Source organism: Osmerus mordax, chromosome 13 (genome assembly GCF_038355195.1).
Source record: "Osmerus mordax isolate fOsmMor3 chromosome 13, fOsmMor3.pri, whole genome shotgun sequence".
Lineage (NCBI taxonomy): Eukaryota > Metazoa > Chordata > Actinopteri > Osmeriformes > Osmeridae > Osmerus > Osmerus mordax.
Window position 1 is genome coordinate 2864378 of NC_090062.1, and position 24697 is coordinate 2889074.

Sequence of the window (24697 nt, forward strand, 5' to 3'; positions counted from 1 at the left end):
CTATACTGTCATGAAGGCCATCCACAGCAGAGGCAGGGGAGAGGAGAGGAACTCCAGTTTAGTTTCCTCTGGGCCTGCTGGTCTCCTAATGCAGCCTTGGATGTAATTGGGTCCCAGAAGGCTGTTCATTATTGGGTCTGAGTGAGCCAGCAAAACAGAGGGCTTGGCTGAAAAAGAGATGCCTTTGGTGCCGCGCCTTCGCTCCACACCTCCATTCCAGCCCCTTTATAGGATCACAGTTAATTAAAAGACCAGTTGATGTCACTGTTTTTCTCATCAATCCCCCTTATGCTCTTATTAGGTTTGTAATGGCAGTGAACCATGTCTGTCTGCAGATACTCTCACAGTGGGGGTGGGGGGTGTGTGTAGATATGAGGGACAGTACATCTCAACAAATCTCTCAGCGGTTGCCAACTAATGGACAACATGATCTTTCTTCCTTTAAATCTCCCTGTGTTGGTGTCAGGGAACGAGGGGTGGGGGGGTCTGTGGGGGTTGCGGGGGAGGTAAAGAGACAGGGCGGAGACTCAGAGGTGTGGAGAGGACCGGGCCAAGATGAGAGGTGTGGCTTTACCCCCTAATCCCTGGACTCTCGTCCCGGGCGCCACAGGGCCTGTTTTAATTCCCACCATCATGACAAGGACCTTTCCTGGAAAGCTCTGGTAAAGGTGACTGCTGACACTGTCATGCACGAGGACTATTTCAAAATGTCAGCCTATAGCTGAGATTTGTCCATTACATCTGCCCCCCTCGACTTGGCCCGCCAAGTCTTAATCAAGCCGACATGGGGAATGGAGGGAATGTTCATATTTACATTTGCATGAGGCTTCCAGAGAAAGAACACAGCCCAAGTACAAAGGAGGGACTGTGGAGGGAAACTGCCTTCATGCAGCTCAGGGGAATAAAACAGCCAGTTGTTGCACTCCACTGCAGGAGAAATCACAGCTCAACACCTCGTTCTCATCCAAAGCCTGCTTAATGGTTGCAAGCTACAATGTAAGGTTTCAGCTGCAAACAAAGACATCAAGAATGTCACGCAGGAACACGATGACGAAACTGGCACACCATTAACGCCGTTTGTTCCACACACGGTGTGACCCGCGAGGATTTCCACAGCAGCTCAGTTAACGTGAGGCGCGCGTCCTCCTCGCAGCGCTTCATCTCCAGCATCCACATCACAGCCCGGATCCAACAGCCCTGGGATCACTCGTGTTTGCGTGCGTTTGACGGGGGATGGGCGCCGCTCCTTTTGTTCCACGTCTGATCCGTTTACCTGCTCCTGAACATGGCTGCTTAGGCTGCCTCAAAACTAGGGAGGAACTCGCTGCAGAGCTCACCGTGCACCTTGAGAAGTGCAACGCGTCGAAGGCACTTTGTCGGGCCACCTTGACTTCCTTCCTGGCGAAGCCACTGTGGACCTTTTGAACTCATGGTCAATCCCCATTCAGACCACACAAAGCTGTGCTCGCCGGCTGGGTGAAGCATTAAAGAGTGAAGGACAGTGCTTTGTTTGGCCAGGGAGGGTCATCCATCATAATTATAATTAGAAGTGTCACATCACCTTTCTGCCCGATCAGCGTCTGATTAAATATTCTCTGGCTGTGGCGAGTAATTGAATTGTGTGTGTGCTAGTGCGTGCATGTTTGTGTGTATGTGGGTGAATAAAAGCCAAAGACTGCTGGAAAAAGCAAAGCTAATTACAGCCAGGTCTGCTGCTTCTAATGAGCCAACCACAGCTCTTGTTGACTGTTCCCTCACACTGCCTTGGTGAAGGCGGTACTTCTCTGCACCAACATTCTTGAAATGGTGACACTGGCCTGTCTCGGAGGAGGATGCTCATTAAACCACCACCTGTCAATCAAAGATCTTATTTAATATGAATATTATATTTAGATGAACATTGAATTGCTATTAATTTGTCTTAAACAAGTTGAAAAACAGTTGAGGAGAATAGAGAAGGAAATAAAACACACAAGGCAATAAAAAAATAGGCCCATTTATTTCCATTTCCAAAAGCATTAAGTTCTAAATCATATCTGTACGCCACTGGCTGATGTCATCAAAGCCTAACATTACTAATACAAGGACAAAAAAAAAGAATCACTGACCATCGACACAGCAAGATAATGGTCTGTACAAAACTATACAAAGTCAATCCAGTAACATTTAGAAGTGATGACTTTGGATTCAAGTACATGCCCAAGTATCTGGTTTGATCATGTCTTAATCATGGGTAAAGGAGACATGGGAATGACACTCCTGTTGAGGATTGACAGGATACGGACACGCAACATCACCATCTTTAAAGGACACCCGTTTCCAGAATTCACTCACTTGAGAAGGAGTAGAATCTCGAAAGGAAATTGGTGGACGTTTTCAACACAGACAATGAGAAACACTCGTGAGTTGAAGCCATGAAGGAGCCGTGTGTGTGTGTGTGTGTGTGTATATAGAGAGAAGCTGGCGGACATTACAGTGTAGCCGAAGGGATGATAGGGTTAGGAAAAGCTCAATTGCAAAAGCTTTTCATCACAATAGTTTGCATGGATGGTGTGTGTGTGTGTGTGCAGGCAGGGGTCTTCTATACCCCTGGGTCTGAGACAATCTTGCCACGAGCCATGTCTGAACAGTGCTTCAGTTTATGGAGGGGCTCTCAGTGATGGTACATGTGTGAGAGGAGGCTACTTGACAAACACACAATCCACACACACACACATATATATATATATATGGGAATTGGACAATTGTAGGACGTAAAAAGGAGCTCTCAAAAGAGATTTGAGTTGAGAGAAAAATGTAAAAAGACTAAATAGCTCTGATTTCAGACGGGTGTTCATGACAGGAGTCATAGAAATCTCGACGAGACAATGACTTCTTCCTATTGTCTGTCTAATATAATGTACCACAGCTTAATCAAGCCAGCTGCCACAGAGACATTCAATGATTCCAACAGACAAAGAAGCACTTCCTAAACACAGATGAAAGAAACTGTCATTATGAAAATAGCCCAAGAGTAGAGCTAGGAACTTAGACAAAAGAACCATGTGCTCATATAAAATACATAGCCTTTTATGACTGAGAAAAATGGAGATTAAAAAAATGATACCACACACACACACCCTCTCGGGGTAATACATTTCCAATGGTGCTGCGAATCTAGGTGTTACGCTAGAAGAAACAGTCGAATCTTCTTGCATTGCGTAAACAGCCTAGGAAAGACTGCATTCTAACAGGGGTGTATCTCTACTCTACAAACTGTAGGCTGGGAGAGATGCAGTGAGGTTTGAGCAGGATGGGAGGAAGAGATCGAGACTCATTCCTTATACAAGTTCTCCCTCTGGTGGCCGCACCTGGAACTGCATGTGGCTCTGGCCACGATAGGGGGAATTGGATGGAACAGAGGTGGTCCCGTCCTTGCCGACTGAGTGAGGTGTGCTGGCCTGGTGTGGCTGGGCCACGGAGTCGTCAACAGGTGATGTAGCAGGGGGCCCTGGCTGCTGGTGCTGCGTCGGGACAGAGGACTGTGGAGGTCTACAGACCGAAGCGAGCCGGGGTTCTCTTGGGGGTCATGGGGGCTTCCTCCTTCCTGCCGGGGGTGACGATCTTCACAGCTCTAGTAGGGGGCAGAGACCGGGGGAGGGAGAAAGAGAGGGTGGGAAGAAGGGAGAGAGAGAGAGGGTAAAATTAGCCAGGATACGGAAGAAGGTGATCTGTCACTTTGGATGATTTAATACTTTTTGCATACTAAACACTAGTGATGCTGAAACAAGTCAGTAGCAGGCAGTAGGGCTGCATTGCTGGGTACTAAAGCTCTGGTCTAGTTTGACACTGGAGTGACAGTGAGCTGCCATACCACTCACAGAACAGGACAGCAGTAACACAGACCAGTGGAAAGACTAGGGGACACACAGAGGGCTAGAGACAGAGGGCTAGAGACAGAGGGCTAGAGACAGAGGGCTAGAGACAGAGGGCTAGATACAGAGGGCTAGATACAGAGGGCTAGAGACAGAGGGCTAGAGACAGAGGGCTAGAGACAGAGGGCTAGAGACAGAGGCCTAGACACAGAGGGCTAGAGACAGAGGGCTAGAGACAGAGGGCTAGAGACAGAGGGCTAGAGACAGAGGGCTAGACACAGAGGGCTAGAGACAGAGGGCTAGAGACAGAGGCTAGAGACAGAGGGCTAGAGACAGAGGGCTAGAGACAGAGGGCTAGAGACAGAGGGCTAGAGACAGAGGCTAGAGACAGAGGGCTAGAGACAGAGGGCTAGAGACAGAGGGCTAGAGACAGAGGGCTAGACACAGAGGGCTAGACACAGAGGGCTAGACACAGAGGGCTAGAGACAGAGGGCTAGAGACAGAGGCTAGAGACAGGGGCTAGAGACAGAGGGCTAGAGACAGAGGGCTAGAGACAGAAGGCTAGAGACAGAGGCTAGAGACAGAGGGCTAGAGACAGGAGTGCTAGACAGAAGCTGGCCAGATAGAAACCAGTGAGGCTAGTCAGATAGAGGCTGGTGAGGGAGAGGCCATTGAGGCTGGTCATACAGAGGCTGGTGAGGGAGAGGCTAAGGAGGACGGGAGGAGAATGAAAAGGGCAGTTTGTGTCTCCGTGGGGACTGGAGGTACACACCGCCTGACAGCACAATCTATCATCTTTAATTACAGCAGTGCAACACCCCGACACTGGCTAGCATTCCCTCCTCTCTCTCACAGCCATCAGGCCATCAGGCCATCAGACTACAACCCCCCCCCCCCCCCCCCCCCCCCCCCCGCCCCCACCCCTATCCTCTTAGGTTACCATCACAATCCAGTTCTCCCACCCGGCCCAGTCCTCTGAGCTTCTCTGCTGAGCTGGACGTGAGCTCGACGTTTATGGTTGGGAGACGTGTTGATGACCGCAGTCTTTCAGATTACAGTCCAACCCTGACTAGTGCGTCCCCCTTTACATAATCCCCAACAGTGAGCAGGAGCCTGGAGGACTGGAGCAGTGTTGCCCCAGAGGGTATGAGCAGGGAACGGAGAGGGAGGCACGCGTGCGCAAGTGCTGGAAGCAGAGGAGAAGGATTGAACGAGAGGGAGCGTTGCACGCTGGTCCTCGGATGCGTGTGGAGTGGGAGGCTTGTTCAGAGACTAGGGACACAGCTGGGAGCCCATGAGAGCGGCCCGTGTTCATTTTCACACCTCGGACTCCCTCCCCGGTTCCCTCCCTCCCTCCACCCCTCTCTCCCCCTCAAATCTAATTCTTAATCCTACGCTTCGATGTGATTATTTTGAAGATGTCTGCCACACACGACAAAGACTCCGACAGAGATAAACCTGCTGATTAATTAACAGTAAAATTGTGTTTTTTCTCTCTTTTACAACCTATTATTTCTCTTTTGTGAAGTCGTCAGATGAGTGTGAAATTAATTTTTCGGTCCAATTCAAAAAATGAACGCTCCCCCCCCCCCCCCCCCCCCCCCCCCCTTTGATTCCCGTGGCTCCATTTAAATTGCTGCAGTAATGGGGGTCAGCCAGGAGTCAATATTATTTCTTTTTGTCTCGTCTGAGGGGACTAGAGGTGAGAAAAGCTCATCATGGAGAGTGAGAGAGGTGGAAGAGAGACAGTCGGATAGTGAGGCGGCTAAATGAACCGGGCGCTCCAACGTCAGTGGGAGGAGTCTGCGGGGCGGGGCTCACGAGCCGTACGGCGACTGGAGGAGAGGAAGGGAGAGGAGGAGAAGTAGAGGAGGAGAGAAGAGGATGACTAGAAGACTGGGAGGAGCAGAGACGATTGAGAGAGAGGGGGGAGTGAGAGAGAGAGAGGATTGGCGGAGGAGAAGACTGGTCGAGGAGATGAAGCCAGGAGGAGAGGTGCGGTGTCACCTGACACTGCCAACGTTGCTCCTCCTCTCGTGCTCGTCCTTGCGGGCCAGCAGCTGCTGCTGTGCCAGGGACATCTCCTCCTCCATGTTGGTGATCTCCTCCTTCGCCCGGCGCCGGTTCTCCTGCAGGAGCGGGGAAGAGGGACATGAAGAAGGGAGAGAGACAGAGACAGACACAGAGAGAGAGAGGCGTATGGCTGAGGTCTCACCTGTCTGCTCTTCCCAGCCTGTTTGACACTGTAGAACATGGGTCCCAGCTCTGCCAGCCACTCCCCGTCCACCGCTGTCACACACTGCATGTACTCCTGAAACACACACACACACACACACACACAGGTTACATCCAGGAACGCAGGGAAAGTGGCACATGGGGGGCAACAGGATGACAAGGAGGCGGGATGTTACCTTGGTGGTCATGACCAGCTCGTGGTAGGTGATGTAGTCGGGGGTGTAGCCCATGCCAAACAGAGAGCTGGTGGGGTGGAGGTGGCAGGGCATGCCTGTCCTCACGTTCACATACTCACCAATACCCTGACAACACACACACACATCACTAGCCTGTACTGGAAATCCCACGGTCCGAACATGATCAAATCTAGTGTGCGTGTGTGTGTGTATTTGTTTATACATGCATGTTTACGGTATGTGTGCATGTTTGTGCGTGTGTGTGTTAGTGAGTGGTAGTGTACTTGAGTGTGTGTGTGTGTGTGTTACCTTGAGCTTGGCAGCCTGGTGGAAGTAGGCAGCACAGATGCACTTCCTGATGATGTCCCAGTCTGAACCACAGGAGGCCAAACTCATCCTCTGCTGAACCATGATGTCCTTCAGCTGAGAACGCACCTCACGCACCTGACCCACACACAGACAGAGAGACAGAGACAGAGAGACAGAGAGAGAGAGAGACAGAGACAGAGAGAGAGAGATGTCTGTACATTAGTCATGAGACAGGGGAACAAGCTAAATGATACAGGAGAACATCAGTTCAGACAGAGAAACAGATGAAAAACCCAGACAGCCAGACAACCTTGCGCATGGCCTTGGTGTGGATGAAGTGCTCGTTGCACCAGATGCTGGAGTAGTTGTTGTTCTTCCACTGCAGGTAAACATTCAGGTAGGTCAGGTGGTCGCTCTCGGGCACCGAGAACTTCTCCCTCACCTGGTCGCTCTCCTCCTCTCTACCCTGCGGGGAGGGGAGGGGGAGGGGGAGGGCACAGCCGACGTCAGACGGGGGAACGTCCTAAATGAGCCTCATGGTTATCCGTGGGAGCAGTGGAATGTTCCGGGCCCCAGGGCGGAGGGCCTGGGCCCTACCTTGGGTCTGTAGAAGATGGCGGGGACAGACAGCATGGAGACGATGATGAGGATGTCGGCGCTGCAGCCCATGTCACATGACACGATGAGCATCTTGGACAGGGCGGGGTCTAGCGGGAACTCCACCATGAGCCTTCCTGTCGGGGTCAGGGAGCCTAGGGACACACACACACACACATTTACAGGTTAACACACTTCCTGTCTGGATAGGAGACCATGATGGGGGAGGGGGGGGGCGGGGGGCTATACTGAAAACTTTCTCTCATCAGAACGAGGGATAACATGACACCTGAAGATGGTTGTGAAAGATGCTAATCTAAAAACTTTCCCCAAATCAGATTTCCGTGATCACCTGACGGAGAGTAAAGAGATTAAGAGGCGGAGGGTAGAGAGAGGCAAAGAGAGGCAGTGGAGGCGCCGTGGCCAGGTAAGCCTTAATCAGAGCTAATCTGCTGTTAACACACCACACAGGCAATCGTCAAAAGTCCGCCTCAGCCCTAAATCCCACAATCCTCGGGGGGGATGCGGCTGGCGTTAAGACAGAGATGAGAGCCAGCCAGTCAAATCTACCAGGGGGGATAAGGCACTATGCAATTACTGCACAACCTCCACCACACTATGCTCGCTGCTCCGCTTCCCTGATTGCAGAGGTGCCACCTTCACAACTGCTCTCCCGCGTTCAGAAGCTCTCGGAATGTTAAGTGGCCCGGGCTCATCCCGCGAGGAGGGGGGCCCCGGGAACCAGGCAGACCCACCGGTGTTGTCGAGGGCCCCCAGGATCCAGAGCTGGTACATGGAGTTGAGCATGTTGTCCTCGGGCGGGGGGTCCATGAAGTGGAACATCAGCAGGTCCTGCACGCCCAGGGACTTGAGGAGCAGGACCACGTTGGCCAGGTTGGTCCTCTGGATCTCCGGGATGGTGGTGGTCAACATCTCGTTCTTGAAGGCGCTCTGAGTGTACAGCCTGGGGGGGGAGAGGGGGGAAGAGAGAGAGACAGAGAGAGAGACAGAGAGGGGGGGGGGGATTATTCAAAGAGCAGGGGGGGGGGGGAGGAGGGGGTGTCGGCTTCTGATAAGATAATCTCCCCGTCACGCTGGAGGGAGGCAGGCAGAGAGAGACGGGGGGCGCCTCCGAGCAGGCTTTCACACCCGATGTTGTTCTGCATGTACCGGCAGAACAATGGGAGCCGGGACTGAGAGAAGCCCGTCGCCGTGCTGGGCTCAGTCACCGCTGGGTTCACAGCCCTCGCTCTGCATGGAGCTGTTTACCAAGCCCCCTGAGCAGCCTTTCACTGGCCACGCTATTTCAAAGCAGCTTCCATCGCTGCACTGGAGTGATAGGTCTGAGCTAACAAAGCACCCTTCAACCACGTCACCGACTAGCTAATCCCTAAAGTGAACGCTTTATTAAGAAATGATCTGAGTGTGTGTACGGTACTCGGTTTCAGCTCAGGCCGCCTCCATGTGTGTGTGTGTGTGTGTGGGGGGGGGGGTTTGTGAGTCACAATCAGGACAGGCTAAGTGGTGTATTCACCATATACATAGTCACACCTCCAAGGCACGCACAAACATCCCCTCGGGCCTAAGCCGTGCTCATACTAAAGCTCCACTCTCAAATTGATTCTTCACAGATTGGTGTGTGTGCGCGTGCGCGCGCGCGAACAAGAGAGAAGATCCTGCAATCCTGCAAAAACAGGGTCTTTCATAAACGCCGCTCATTTACTCGGCTAAACAATCCCAAGTGTGTATGTGCGTGTTCCACAGAGCCCCCTCCACTCTCTGCTCTGGGGGGTGTTTGCTGGGAGGGGCAGGAGGAGGTCATCTGAAGCTTCAGAGAGGGACTTTGGCACATTCCCCATGCTGTAAACACAGCTAAACAGCATGAAATCCTGTGGAGATTAGGAGTCCGACCCCCCCCACTCGAGTCTCCCCCCTTCCTCCAACTCTCTCTCCATCCATCCCTCCCTCCCTATCCGTCTCCTTCCTTCCCTCCAACCCACCCACCCACCATCTCTCTCTCTCCTTCTCTCCATATACGTCTCCCTCCCTCTCCCTCCCTCCCACCTGCTGCCTCTGATCTGTGAGGCGGGCCTGCCTTCTGATCTCCCAGACGTCTAGACAGCCCGTCTAGGAGAGAGCTCTGACGTGATCAACCACAGGATGAAACACTGACGCCAACGTTACACCCACACACACACGACAAACAAGATTGAACCCAGCGAACGACACGCTGGAACGCTAATGCCGTTCCCTGGCTCAGTCTCTGTGTTCGTTTCAGTAGAGCGAGAGAGAGAGAAAGAGCGAGCGAGCCTCGCAACACCAGCGGCGGCGAGAAGAACGGAGGAAGTGTGTAATCCGGGGTGGTTTCATTTCAGAATCTGAGGCCGAGCTAGGGATGAGAGGAGGGGGTTGTGCCGAGGTGCTCCACCCCTCCACACGCGCCGACTAAAGAACACATTGAGAGAAGAAGATAGCCGCTCTTCTCCTGAAGTAAAGAGACTCCAGGGACCACTGACCCTCCATGAGTGAGTGCGTGTGTGTGTGGAAGCCAGGACATGTTACCTGTAACACTGTCCGGGCCCTGTGCGCCCGGCTCTGCCCGCACGCTGGTTGGCGTTGGCCTGGCTGATGGGGTACACCTGCAGGGCATCCATGCCTATGCGGGGGTTGAACACCTGGACACAGACAACAGGACCGGAGTGAGAAAGCCCCACAGGAACACGGGGCCGTTCCGTGTCCAGCGGGTGCGTGTCTGGACGTGTGCCGGGAGACGGCGGCGGGGGGGACGGGACCTGACGTGGGTGAGCTGACGGAGGGAAAAAAGGTACCTTGAGTTTGCAGTATCCGGCGTCCACCACGAACATGATGCCGTCCACCGTCAGGGAGGTCTCGGCGATGTTGGTGGCTACGATGCACTTCCTCACGCCATCCGGGGCCTGGGGGGGGGGGGGGGGGAGACCAGACATTCTCAGGTGGAGCTCTCTCTCTCTCCACGCAACCCTGACCCCAAGCACTCTGGACGCACGTGCAGTCACGACTGGTATGTGGCTATGCATTATGCACGTAGCTATTAGTGGCTAAGAGACAGCGTGGCAAGACACAGAGGAAAGTAGATGCCGTCAGAGGGACGGGAGAGGAGGGAGGGGGGCGGTACCTTCTGGAAGATCTTGGCCTGGAGGTCGGAGGGCAGCTGGGAGTAGATGGGGAGCACGGCCAGGGCAGGGGCGCTCTCCAGGTCCTCCAGACGCTCCACGATCTGGTCCGACGTCACCTGGGGGAGGGGGACACACAGTTCACCCGAGTTAGCCGAACGCATTCGGAAACACCAAAGACATGCAGGGGAAAAATACTAATCTCCCCATACATATATATATATATTTTTTTTTTTACAGTACATTACATTTTATAATATTAATAGTAACATAACATCAATGTTATGATGATGTATGTTTGGCATTGGTTCACACCCCCCCTCCATGCTTCCATGGCACCCTACCACTACCTCCTGCCCCCCCGCCCCCCCCAGGTGAGAACACCTGGCTCCCTCCCCTGACGCTGAAGCACGAGCAGCTGACCTCGATGTCCTCCTGGCCGGGCATGAAGATGAGGATGTCTCCCGACATGCCGCTCAGGTGGATCTGCAGGGCCTGTTTGACGGCCGCCTCCACGTAGTCCTCCTGGGGGGTCTTGCTGAACAGGATGTCCACGGGGAACGTCCGGCCCGGGATGTTGAAGATGGGCACGTTGCCGAAGAACGAGGCGAATTTGTCCGAGTCCATGGTGGCCGAGGTGACGATGAGCTTCAGGTCGGAGCGTCTGGACACCACCTGGCAGGGAGACACGGGGGCCGATCAGACCGTCTATCGGCCTCTTAGATGTCCACTATCAAATAACAACAGTTCATTTATCTATCTATGTATCCATCTGCTTCAAGACACTCCGATATTGGAGAGCAGAAAAGAGGTTATAGTTCCTCTTACATATCGAATAACCCCAGCTAATATATCTGTATATCAATGTCAAGACACAGCGATATGGGAGAATAGATAAGAGGTAAGGATGTCTGTCATCAACAGGCTCTCTTCAAATAACCCCAGTTGACCCTCTCGTGTAGCCCGGGCGGGTCAGGGAGCGGCCTGACCTCTCGGAGCAGGCCGAACAGCACGTCGGTGTTGAGGGAGCGCTCGTGGGCCTCGTCCATGATGACGGCGCTGTAGTGGTCCAGGTCCGACTCTCTCAGGGACTCTCTCAGCAGGATGCCGTCCGTCATGTACTTGATCACCGTCTTCTCGGACGTGCAGTCCTCGAAGCGGATGGCGTAGCCCACCTGCGGGGGGGGGGGGGGGGGGGGGGGAGACGGGTTCGGTTTCACCGTGAGAATGAAATGCGTGTTTTGAAATGAAGGACTTTAAAAGAAAGGAATATGTCGTTTTATACGATCAAGGCTCGTCATTTTACTTCACTATGGACCGACCAAAAAATGGCAACCGACCAATGGACTGACCACTAGATGTCAGTGTTGTATAACATTAGAGAGCCCATGGGTCTAATTCCTTGACACAAAGCTCCGGGCAATTGACCTCTGTACAAACTGCACCTTGACATCCCTAAAGAGTGAGTCAGTATGAATTGTAATAAACTTTGGTTAGAACCCCTACCGCCCTTAAGAGATGCCCTTCCGTCTCTTATCTATCGCTTATCGTCTGACTTGACCAGAGTTCACTCTCGTCAGATATCGTGTTATACTGGGTCAACAGGAGTAATCCATTAGTCTCCCTGTTTGAACAAAATAAAAAAGGACCAAACGGCCCTGAAAGAACGCAGTCCTCCAGTATTCCTCCCCCCTACTCTGTGTCCAGGCGCTCACCTCCTCCCCCAGGTTGCTGTTGAGCTCCTCGCTGACTCTCTTGGCCACGCTCATGGCCGCCACCCTGCGCGGCTGGGTGCAGCCCACCATGCCGTAGCTGGTGTAGCCGTCCTCGTGCAGGTACTGGGTCAGCTGGGTGGTTTTACCACTGCCCGTCTCCCCCACCACGATCACGATGCTGTTGTCCCTGGAGAGACACAGAGAGAGAGAGACATAGAGAGAGAGAGAGACACAGAGGGAGAGAGAGAGAGAGAGACACAGAGACACAGAGAGAGAGAGAGAGAGAGAGAGAGAGAGACACAGAGAGAGAGAGAGAGAGAGAGAGAGAGAGAGAGAGAGAGACAGAGAGAGAGAGAGAGAGAGAGAGTGTGAGAGAGTGTGATATGCTAAAACACTTCTATAGGGGTCGTTGTTGGTGGGGAAAGGCAAAGTGCCGTCAGGTCATTGAATTCCACATGGATCCATGACCCCAGGCTGGGCTTGCTGAGGACGGTACCTGATGATGTTGAGCAGCTGCTGTCTCACGGCGAAGATGGGCAGGTACTGTCTCTGCTCCAGCAGGGTCTTCTTCTTGGCAAACTCGCTGCTGGCCTCGCTCTTCTCCTTCATGTGGTCTGCGAACTTCTGCTCCGCTCTGGAAGGAAAGGCCGTTCAGGGCAACTAAAACGATAATACGAACGCTGCTATATTCTAAAGAGAAACACTGCACCTCAGACTCAAGTGTGTCAGTCGGTGTGTGAAACACCGGGGGGCGTCATTACCGGTAGTCCACCTTGCCGTCCTCTCCCACAGGCTTGCCCCCTGAGCTGTCTGCCTCCTCAGTCTTCTTGATGCCCATGATGTCACCCAGCTTGGTGCCGGCCAGCTCCCACTGCTTGTGCTGGGCCTGGAGGAACACGGGGATGGGCGTCAACACCCGTACACGAGCGCTGCGGCGCAGCGAGCCACACTGGTCCAAGAAGGACAGGACCAACCGAAGCCTACCTTCTTGCGCTCCTTCTGCTCGCGGTGCTTGCGGACCAGCTGGCTGCCCTTGCGGGAGATGATGGCCATGTCGGAGGTGGCGTCCTTCACTGGGATGACAGGCTCAGGCTACAGAGCGTGCGCACACACACACACACACACACACACAGGAAAAGACTAGTTAAACACCATCCTCATTGCATGAATCTGCAAGTTCTCATCAGTATTTTAAACGTTTTTTTCTCCAGTGGGTGATGGCATCTCAAAGTCCGGTGCTGTTCTGAGGTTTCACCTGCTTGGTGAAGACAATGCGCCCATCCAGGAAAGGAGGAACCAGGTTATGAACCAGCAGGTGGACCTTGGCTGCGTTGTCCTCTTCAAAGTCCTCGTCCACCTCCAGCCTCTGGACCACCCCGCTGGTCAGCATGCGGTTGGTCTCCCAGCGCTCGTTATCCTGGAAGGACAGACACACGCCGTTACCGACACGGCCAAAAGGGCCTCTGACCCGGGACGCGTGGTGGAGAGGTCAGGCGTGCTCCGGCCATACCTCGTTGATCTGTCGCCTCTGAGCCGAGATGCGTTTCTGGGTCTGCTTCTGCAGGATCTGCTCCCTCTTCTTCACGTACTCCTCGGACGTGGAGGTCAGGGGGTTGTGGAACTCGTCGTAGCCCTCGTCCATCATGTACCAGTCCCGGTCCGCTTGCTGAGGAGAGACACGCATGTTTGGAGGCGCTCGCTCCGGGGTTCCGAGGGTAGGGGGTGCAGGACGTCCTCAGGTGAGATGTGGTGTGGTAACCCTGCTCTGGAGCAACACTCACCTTCTGGTCATCCTCCCACTGCTGTTTCTCATCCTCGTTGTCAAAGTCAATGCCGTCCTCCCCCTCGCCGTCCTTCTTACCTGGGAGAATGGCCACGTTATGAAGCACGTGATTAAACAGCCTGAAAGCTTTATGGGTTAGTTCTGTCAAGGCTCGGGTGGGAGGGAGAGAGATGGGCTTTATATCAGTTTTATATTAGGTTACCTTTCCCACGGGACAAACGAGGGGTGGAGCCCAAGTGCTTTCGATCGTTGGCCCACTCATTGTACTTGTAGGACGGTGTCGGGAGCGGTGTGTCGTCAGGGTAACGACCTCTAACTGACCTGGAAAGGGAGCTAAGAAACAAATGATTCATTAGCAGATATGGAACATTCATTTGACGGCATTTGTGTTGAACTGTTTTAAAAAGATTACAGGTTCAAGATTAAGCCTAGTCCTACAGTCAGAAAAATTCTATGAAGATCTCCATTGGAAAGGTTTTTAGTCTCTCTTGCTTTAGGACTAGGCTAAATCCATGTCTGGGAAACGGGGCCTATAAGATTCTGAACTAAGGGTTAAGTCTTCAAACCTTAAAAAAAAAAATTTAATAATACATTTTAGTGTCAAAAGCCTTGGCATGTTCCAAGACAGACTGCTGCAGTTATTAACCTCTCTCTCCTTTCGCTGTCGCGTCCGGAGCGGTGGCTGCGCTCAGAGCGCTCCGACTCGCGGTGGGAGGGGGCAGGGGACGGGGACTCCCAGTGTGAACGCCGAGTGCTGGCGTAGCCACTGTCATCTTCTTCCCAGCTGGAGCGAGAGGGCGTGGAGCCGTCTGGAGAGCAAAGACCAGGTACCAAGACCAAGTAGAGACGGAGACGGCAAGAAAACGGTTAGAATACAACGTGAAAGACCTCTGAGAAGACCTCTTTTCTGCTGGTTGTGGGACTGAGGGTCTGGACCTGTGGGGTCAGCGGGCTCAAACTTGCCTGGCACCACTGCTGGTAGACAGCGTAGGTGGTGGAGGGTGGTACCGACCTTTAGGGCGCTGCTGTGGTGTCGGGGGCTCGTCTCTCTTGCCCCGGCTGAGGCGCTCGCTTCTGTCGCTGCGGTCTCCGCGCTCCGACCTGCTGCTGCCTCGGCTGTGGCTGCGCTCCCGCTCATCTGCCGAGCACACACGCACGTCTTTACCGACCCCCGCCACGCCGTCACCCTGGACGACGCTGCGCCACGATGCCCACTTTACTCTACCTCTCTCGCTCCTCTGGTCTCGGCTCTTTTCTCTGTCCTTTTCTTTCTCCCTGTTCTTGTCTTCTTTGGATGAGGCGTACACGCCATGCTCCCGCCGGTCCTTCTCTCTCTGCTGGTGTTTGCGGCGGAATTCTTCGCTGACTCCTCCAGGGTTGGATGGCGTCTCTGAGCCGGTGACACGGTACTTCCTTCTCGTCATGAAATAAACACAAAGGCCTGAGTGTCTAACCACTGCGTAAATACTCGTCCATACTTCAAGATTAATTTTGTAGCAGAACAATAACAGACGACACTGCATACGGAACTGTGTAAATCACTAACGTGGATAGGAGACGTACCTCTCTTTCTTTTCACTCCGGTCCTCCTCCTCTTTGTCCTCCTTGTCCTCCTCGTCAGAACCCGAATCACTTCTCCCCTCCTCCCAGTCTTTATATGAGGACACCTTGGATTTTTTGGTCCATCTGTCCTCACCGTCTGCCTCGGTCTGCTCCTTTTCTTCCCGCTCCTTTCTCTTCTGAGCTGCCAGGAGATCGAGGCCCAGCAGGGAGGTGCGTGGGGTCGGCGCACGAAAAACGTGGGGCTCTGCTGCTGCACTCTTCTGCTTCACGATCAACCCACCCACCTGTGCGGTGGAGTCACTGCCTTCCAGCCTGTGAAGTGACGCATCTTCCTCCTCCATCTTCTAGAGCCTAGAAACGGTTAAGGAAGTCAAATTTTTATCAAGTCAAACCCTATTATCACTTTGTTTTGATCCTCAATAGATGGGCTTGTTGACGTATACGTAGCTCGTTAATTGAGCACAATTGAAAACTCGTCTTTATTTGATAGAATGAAACTCGCATAACGCGTTAGCTAACGAGCTAGCTTTCATTCATCCACACAGCTGTAAAAAATAAATCAAGGATTGCACCTTTAAACAATGTGCTACCGTTTAGATTATAAACGTAGTTAAAACTATAAATCAAACTACACGAAAAATATCATCTTAAATCCATAAAAGAAAACATTGTCGGCTTACCTTTCTGTTGCCTACTGTGCAGAAGGCTTGCTAACGTTAGGGCCTGATGCCCCCTCACTGCAGTTATTTTTCTAAACCAGGCTTTATATGAACAATCTAAATAACAGCTAAAATCCCTGTTAGTGTAAAACGTCACAAAATGATATCACCTACTCGAATGAATTTAAACTATTACGAATGGGTTTCTTTCGTAGATATCGCGTTTTTGTTTACAGCTATAGAGGCGGCCATTGCAATCCCACAATGGCATAGGAAATTCAACAAAACTTTATTGCAAATGTTTCTTAGTAACAGTGTGGCTACATAACACTGGCTGTCCCAAGTCCGCTCTGAAAAAGATTTTCTTGCTAAAACTAGAAATATACGAAAGCCAATGTGACATTAGTTCTATTTGAAAAGGAGTCACTGTCATTTCAAAATATAAATTTTATTGACACCAATTCAAAGTTGATTTCAGATACGATCTAAATAATATGAACGACAAACTGCTTCCTGGAAATGTAAATATTTTTAATAGTTATCCACAATGTATATATGTATGACAGTGCAAATAAATCATGAATATAGAAAATATTGTTTGCATTCAATAAAAAGCATAACACAGAGCCTATAGATTAAAATAGCAACTTGTTCTGTGAAAATGTTTTAGCCTTTAATCAAACGGTTATCTGGTTACAAAATTGCTATTCAGTAGTACAACAAAGTTATTTCAATATAATTGGTCTTTGGACTCAATCATTCATATTTGTTATCTTAATTAACATAATTTGTTGTAATCAGTGACACGTGATAGATGCCTCAAGTTGAAACATGTTAAGAATTTCTTGGCAGAACATTTGAACTGAAATATCGTCTGATAGCGTCAAATACAATGGTGAATTCACACAGTTAGACAACAAATCCCACAAGTAGATCATTCATCAACATCTGTCATACATGTACAAGTACAACACAAAGAAAAACTGCACAAATAATCAAACTTGCTTTTTCATTATAATGGAACAATGCTATGTAAAACAGGCATAATCTTAGCATGAACTTTAAAAGTAACACATTTGTTATTAAAAAATTGAATGAAAGCAACTTCAGATTCTGGCATAACATTTATTCAGGTGTTTACTTCAGCAAGTTAAGATAACGTTTTTCATTGGAAAATTATGTGCATAGGAGATAAACAAGCTTCCATCTGTGTAAAATAAAACATTACTCATCCAGTTTTAAGTTACATCCATACGACATACTTTATACTTACACATGTTAAAAGTAACTACAGAAAGAGGGGAGGAAGAGTATGTTCCTTTTAAAATAATCAATGACAATACTTTCTTATCAATACATGAAAAGGCAGTGCATTGTCTAAGAGCCTTTGTAGAGTATATGGCCAAGAATCTAACAATAACTAAATTAACGAAAGGAATAACAATATGGGTTATCGACAAACGTAATTCTCACAGAAGGCAGAACTGGGGAGCAGAAGATTCAACATTTCTGACAAAATGCAGAGCAGAATGCTTCATTTTCGATTAATATAGAATGACTTGCCAAGGGCCTCACATATTGTACTACCTTCTCTATGACAATCATCTTTAGTACTTGTCTTCAGGTTGTCACCGAGTATGGAGATGTATGCACAAACAAGTGGAATTCAGAAGATATTGGCCACAACAGTTGCATATGACTATGGCAGTAAACAGACACCACACAAGAATCATGACCCAAGGCTTGGTGAATAAAGAGCACACACATTTCAGATTCAAAAACAAGACACAAAGAGCATAAAGATTCTGGATGTATATAGGTCGTCCCCAATGCTCCAACTGGTAAGATTGACCTCTCTGAGGTGTGCGTGTTCAATGTTAGGAGGATTTGGTCAAACATGTGAAGGCCCCCAAACAGATGATGAGAAAATGGTCTGGTAGAGCATCTGCTAAATGACTAAATGTAAAACAATGGCAGTGCTCATGAGGACTTGTGTTCCAGTAAGTAGTAACGATACATGATGCCTACAACAGCAGCGGCTATGGCAGGTATCAGCCATGCAGTCCAAGAGCTGTAGAGAGAAGTGGCACAATTAGATATTAAGTGAACTGTTAAATAGCAATAAAATAAGTCTGTGAACCACAATTCCATGAATGGGCTTATCAATTCTTGATGACTAACCTGGACTCTCCTGAAGATGAAATGTGTTCTTCCTGTGGAAGATCAACATTGATGAAACAGAGTTGTTTGTAGACCTATGTAGTTGCATTTGTACATCACACTGAAGAAAATGATTAATAGTAATCCAATCATAATATAATACAATTCCTACAATTTAACTACTGAGTAGCTTAAAATGAAAAAAAGTATCAAGGGGCACTTTACCTTTGGGCACTGCTTCATACGATCATCCTAAGGGTTAGAGTATAAGAACAAAAAAACATATAATTACACTCCTGGCCCAGAACTATAAATACAAACTAAATGAAATGGTCAGTTATAAAAACAAGATATGGTATTTGTAACTGACCATACACTACAGAGATCTTAACAAACTATGCAAAATGCCTTGCCCAATGTAATGTAACCTTTGTGTATGGAAGCCCCATACACAAAGGTGAAAGACCAGGACATTTGAAAGTCCAGTCCGAGTAGGCTACCATATGAAGTTCGCCAAGATAGTATTGCTGAAGCATCTCCCTGGCATCTGTTGAGTGACCAACGTCCTCGAAGCTCTCGGTAGCGTCTGCACCTGCTTGCTCCAGCAAAACCTCTTCTCCCCCTGGATGCTGAAATCACACATGAAACTGCATGAACTGTTTTGCAAATATTGTCACATTCCACTAATGTCGTATCACTTCTGAGACCAGATATTTAACCAGTTCCACGTTGTGCAACGTTTGGCTTCGTGACCTCCATTAACCCGACTGACTAGCTACTGTTGCTAACCTACATTACCTGGGGAGACTTATGTCAAACCTAAATGATCAAATATGTACTTAACTACCACTGGGTTACTTGTGTACAGTTACAAGATAGCCTACGTGGGTAAATAAGAGTAGCGTAGCATTTAAATAGCCTAAACGTAAAAATTAGAACACAACCTGTAGCTAGCGCGGACTATTCAAGAATCCCATTCACATAGCTAGCTAGCTCCATTGGCTAGATTTGAGATAAGATGTAATCTAATTCCTGGAACTGGACATTGGTTGCAGGACACGCATTGAAGACATCCAAGCTGTGTCCCACTTCCAGCAAGTAGACTGGCCCTTTAGCTTGCGAGCTATGCTAGCAATCTTACCTCCTCTAGGAAACTTGTGATGTCATACACCTTTTCATGGATGATAAGCCATGTGTTCTTGGACGTATTATGAGATCTTATGTCTTCGAGGGTGTAGTATTTCACACTGTTGTCTGAAGACGCATTTTCGTCATTAGAAGAAATATTGTCTGCTGGGTTGATCTTGTTATCGTTTATTTCCTCGTCCATTCTGAAATGTTTAGGCTAGAGATTATCCCTCCTTCACAAGCAAGCAAGCGATGTTCTCAGAACGTCCTTATGTTGTCAACTCCAACGCTAAAAGTCTCTCTGGTTTATGAGAAATAAGTAATTTACATATCCAAGGGTCTCAGCACGTTCCAAGGGTAGAAATGCTAAACAGTTAATAGGCTAACTTAAGCTACTCACTCGTAACCACAGTTACATTCCATCCCTTCAACCGGCATATAGTTTCATCATCAGCAGACAGGCTGCGTTGACCAATTACATTAGTCTAGGGAAATCGACCAATGAACGCGAGTTTACTTTTACAAGTAGCCAATAAAATACGCCATTTTATAACCTAACCAGTCACATGATGATCACGAGACGTCATTTAGTTCTGGATGGTTCTGTTGCGCGCTTGATGCGCATGGATGCCAGAGGCGACGATTTTGACTTTGGTTACAACATTTCTGTTAGTATATAGTCAATTAACGAAGGTCCTTAAATATAATAATTGATTATTTGGTCAATTAAAACCTATTTATTTTTTCAGTTCTGCTCAAATTAGCTTTAAGTTAGAGGTGCAGTAAGTTTAGCCTGTAGCACCATCCAGCGATGTAGTCTAACGTAGTTACATAAGTCAAGACTGCATCCATTGAAGAAGTGGACGCTTGTGCACCACATCGATATGCTGTGAGTGTGAGGGGCTCACACGAACAGTGTGATGACTGTGACAGTTTTGAGGATGCTGACGTGTGTGTTTGTATGTTTGTATTTGTACTATAAAACTTGAAATTACAAATAAGGCGAACCTGGACTTGTTTGTTACTGTAGCAGTCGAGGTGGGCAAATGTGTGTTGCATGAGTTACCGTATTTCTTCGATTATTTAATTGGTTAAATAAAACACAGTAGTCTATTTATTACACAAGTAAATCACAAGTGTATTATAATTCCCTCGAAGCACTGGCAGACACAAGTGGCCTCGGCCACCGTATTCTTGCTACAGGTTTGAAGCTTCTTCTCCAAATCCACCGTGAAAACTAAACCCACTGTATAACGAGAAAATAAAGACCACATTAGCTTAATATGAACATACATTGACATGCTCAGCATGTAAATAACATTCACCAGAGTAAAAAGAAAACAGACACAACATAGCCCACCTCGTTGGCTGCATGCTGTACAAGGGAATAGAGGTTTCCTTAGATAGATAGAATAAACTATAAATATAATAATAGGTTACTTATATAGCCTAATATATAAAATATAAAAGTATAAATTGCGTGTTAAACGTAGCTAAAAATCGATATCCAAACAACTATTCTGGTCCATGTAACTGTCATTTGGCCGGGATCATGAAGTTGGATCATGAAGTTGATCGTTTTGGTTAGCATGGGTGCCAGCCGAACTTCGCCCCGCCCACAAAACATTTTGGTCGGGAAGTTTGGTCTGGGGTAGCTCGGTTGTGGAAAAACTATGGGACCAATCAAATTGTCAGGGCGGGCTTTATACGATGATGGATAGATGATCAACAGTAACGTAATCAACCACGTCACCAAAGAGCGCTTGGGTTGAATTCGTTTTCAACAAACAACATACTACGTTGCTCTGATTGGTTGTAGGTCTATTCAATTGAGCGAAGAGGCATTTTTTTCCCGGTTTCGGTTGAAACACGCCCCATACTCACAGCCCAATGGAGCAGTATCAGACTCATATTCTGACTAGAATTATGAGTATAACGTGCCTATTATCCAGCCAGAGGGGGATAGCAGCCAGAGGAGGACAGCATCCAGAGGAGGACAGCAGCCAGAGAAGGACAGCAACCAGAGGTGGACAGCAGCCAGAGAAGGGGTCATGTCCTACCAGCTCTGCACACTGCACCCACACCCCAAACTGGCCCAGCTAGCCCTCCAGGACGAGCCTTTCTGTTGGATAAATGTGGAGGACACAACACATACTGATGATGACACACACACTTCGAACACACACACACTTAAAACACACACACTTCGAACACACAGGGTTGTGTCGTCCTGCAGGTATGTGATCACCAGGCCACCTCCCTCTGCTGACCTCAGACCAAGTCTTCTGCTCTGTCCCTTTCCACCAGAGCCAGCTGCTCACCCAACCCCACCTCACCCAACCCCACCTGACCCCACCTCACCCAATCCCACCTCACCCAACCCCACCTCACTCCACCTCACCCAATCCCACCTCGCCTCACCCCACTCAACCCCACCTCAACCCACCTCACCCCACCTCACTCCACCTCACCCAATCCCACCTCACCCAATCCCACCTCACCCACCCCACCCCACCTCACCTCACCCAACCCCACCTCACCCCACCCCAACCAACCCCACCTCACCTGTGTCCTGTATGTGTGTTGGAACTGTGTCTGAGTTAGATAAAGGGGTCTGTGACAAATGCGTACCACGATCAACAAATGCGTACCACAATATCATAGTAGGTATTACTGGTCACCCACTCATAATTTGTGTTTGTGTTAAGCAGCCATTTTATGGCACAATACAAACACAGTAAAAAATACTTGAGTCCAGCATATGCCCGCCTTCCTGCAGGCACTTCCCTGCTGAGAGGAGTGGGTAGTGATTGAAATAAAAGCTTTGCCGCCCACATCCTCAACAAGAGCTCTCAGAGGGATGAGCGTCCATGCCCGGCAAACCACAGAGGTCGCAGAACAGCAACCACTGATTCGCTAATCATAATCAGGTGTGGCACATAACATAAAACAGAATTGCCCCTGCAATATATGTGAGTGAATTAGAACACAATTAAAAGAGAGAGGGATAAGATGTGTAAATCTCAGCTGTTAGCTAACCGCTGATAAGCCATAATAGTTTCTTTTTTATCTCCTGTACATGGCAGGAATATTTGAATAGCTGAAATAAAAATAATGTACAGTTGTGCAATAGGCACAACATTGCACATGTCTTAACTTGTAGTATGACTGTCCATCGCAGTCAGTAAAATCAAAAAGCCACCGGACCCCGGTGTAACTAATAAGAACAAACACTAGATGGCATTACAACATCAAGCTGAGAAACACACCCACTTCTGCTATCAAGTGTTCATCGCTTCACATGGGAGTGTGGTAAAGAAATGAACTCATAAACCCACATCAACTGCCTTAATTCACAATTCACAACAATTCTCAGGTAAGGTGTAGTGATTAAACAATGCTTAATTGGTACTAAGGGACACAAAGTGAGCCAATAAACCACCCACACACATCGCCATCACCAGAAGAAGAAGAAACCTTTATGAACTCATATACCCACATCATTTTTATCATTGATCTATGCACACATTATTCAGATTTCCTCTGCTACATTCAGAACAGCGTGTCTCCTGTGGAGCATCAGCCCAGCAAGGTTAGAGAGAACACAGTGTGTTGCTGTCACACTTGGTGTGAGAGACATTAGGCTCCATACCCAAACAACAACAACCAAACAAGATGTTAGTGATGATGAAATGTTCAAACTTGTGTAAATTGTGCGTTATGGAGAGTATTTCTTGCTGGTCATGACAAAATAACAGGTATATCATATTTTTGACATGATATAAACACAAAATGTTTAACAAAAAAGAAGCCCACACATCACATATTTTCTGGGGAGCACCCAATGCATCTCTGCTGATTTGGTGAATTGAAATGTGTTCTAGGCAGTGATGCTGGCAATAGAATCCACAGTCACATACAGAACCACTGTCACAATCTCTAATCTTATTTGTCAGTTGTCAGCATTGTGAATCAATGCAGTGAGGGAGGGATAGGTAATCTATTCTCATTCTGAGTCTTGTTTGGAGTTTGCAGTGTGGTATTACAAGCAATGATGATCAATATTTTTAGAGCTCTCAGAGGATGATGAGTCAGAGTACCAGTACTTTTGAATGTGCAGGCATTTTAGGTTTGCATGTCAATACATTAGCTGGCTGGGGATTAACAGAGTTGGAGGTAAGGCTGGGACAAGGACTAGGTAGGCATATGAGACTGGTCTAATATTGCACTTAAAATATCATTTGATTTGTTCCATGGCCACTAGTATGACTGGGCATAGTGGAGCGTAAAAAGACTGGAATGTAACAGTGGATTAGGGTGTGGAGAAGATGAAGCCATCAGACAAGCATGGAGTCAGATGTCAGTTCTGTGAGCAGCCTTCCTTAGAGAAACCTGTCTGCCAATGCACACAGTACCAAAGCTCCATCAATATGTCACTATCCTAGAGCAACCTGCTGTATTGTTCAGTAAAATCTTAACAAGTGGTGGTATTTGAGTTTCAGCCTTTGAGAACTCAATGGAGGTTTTCCTTATAAATTGATTTCAGCAATTTATCAAGGTAAACTGTGTCTCCTGATGGATGATAGATATGGACTTGTAAACTGTAGTCTGCCATGAGAACAGAGTCACAACAATTGTAGGAATAGAAGGGAAATGACAAGGCAAGTTCAAAACAATGAAATCTGAATTGTTTCCCGAGCTGAAATGAAAATATCCTGAGGTATTCATTCGTAGGCATCATCTAATAAACCCTGATGTATTGCAACTGTAAACAACAGCGATGCAATTACACACACTTAGGATTTGGACTGATGAGTTGAGTCGCACGTATATGCAGACGCGTGCATGTTTAGCATCCACCATCTCATTCGAGGTGTTGTTTCTGTTCCATGTTTCTCAGTTACAATGCGAACACCATGCTGATGAGGCTTTCCTCAGTTCAGCCAAGATCCACAACCAATTCAGCTTCAGCATTAATCATCTGCGGAGTGACATGAAGAACAATCTAGATACTGTTCTGCCTGGAAGAAAATACCTAATTCAATACTACAATTCTTCAATACAAATGTTGTCAAATGTTGTTGTGTGGTCAGTATTAGTTTAGTTTTGCCATTAAACAAACTGGGTCTTCATTATCATGGATGTTGGCACAATACAAGGCTCACAGCAACAGGGGGAATTTCATCCATAAATTGCCTAGTTCAATAAGAGGCCTTTATTGCTTAGAGCCATCACCAGTGGACACATTTTCACGAGTCGGAAGATCGCAATTATCTTTGTGCGTAGGACTGTCCTTGTAGACTTGTGAACTATAAATTCAACCTTAACCCGTGGTAAAGGAGTATTAATTACTCACTGGTTGTAAA

The 24697-nt window shown here is 48.6% G+C and overlaps 2 protein-coding genes across 2 annotated transcripts; both read right to left on the bottom strand.

Moving 5' to 3' along the window:
• Nucleotides 1–1982: 1982 nt before the first annotated feature.
• On the bottom strand, nt 1983–16286 carry dhx38 (DEAH (Asp-Glu-Ala-His) box polypeptide 38). Its single transcript, XM_067248578.1, has 26 exons — nt 16065–16286; nt 15385–15735; nt 15047–15234; nt 14834–14959; nt 14468–14630; nt 14024–14154; nt 13820–13899; nt 13549–13704; nt 13294–13455; nt 13023–13130; nt 12800–12924; nt 12535–12672; nt 12039–12225; nt 11313–11498; nt 10747–10998; nt 10326–10442; nt 10000–10107; nt 9734–9846; nt 7927–8135; nt 7172–7326; nt 6885–7040; nt 6575–6709; nt 6266–6391; nt 6070–6165; nt 5862–5983; nt 1983–3613 (listed from the first exon to the last, which is right to left on the bottom strand). Exons 2-26 carry the CDS (start codon nt 15723–15725, stop codon nt 3532–3534), a joined length of 3762 nt encoding a protein of 1253 aa, XP_067104679.1. The 5' UTR covers nt 15726–15735; nt 16065–16286; the 3' UTR covers nt 1983–3531.
• Nucleotides 16287–16615: 329 nt separating this feature from the next.
• Nucleotides 16616–19750, bottom strand: cyb5b (cytochrome b5 type B). The gene is made up of 5 exons (XM_067248579.1): nt 19345–19750; nt 18704–18832; nt 18429–18455; nt 18225–18256; nt 16616–18114 (listed from the first exon to the last, which is right to left on the bottom strand). The coding sequence occupies exons 1-5, from the start codon at nt 19531–19533 to the stop codon at nt 18024–18026; spliced, it is 468 nt and encodes a 155-aa protein (XP_067104680.1). The 5' UTR covers nt 19534–19750; the 3' UTR covers nt 16616–18023.
• Between the last annotated feature and the right edge of the window lie 4947 nt (nt 19751–24697).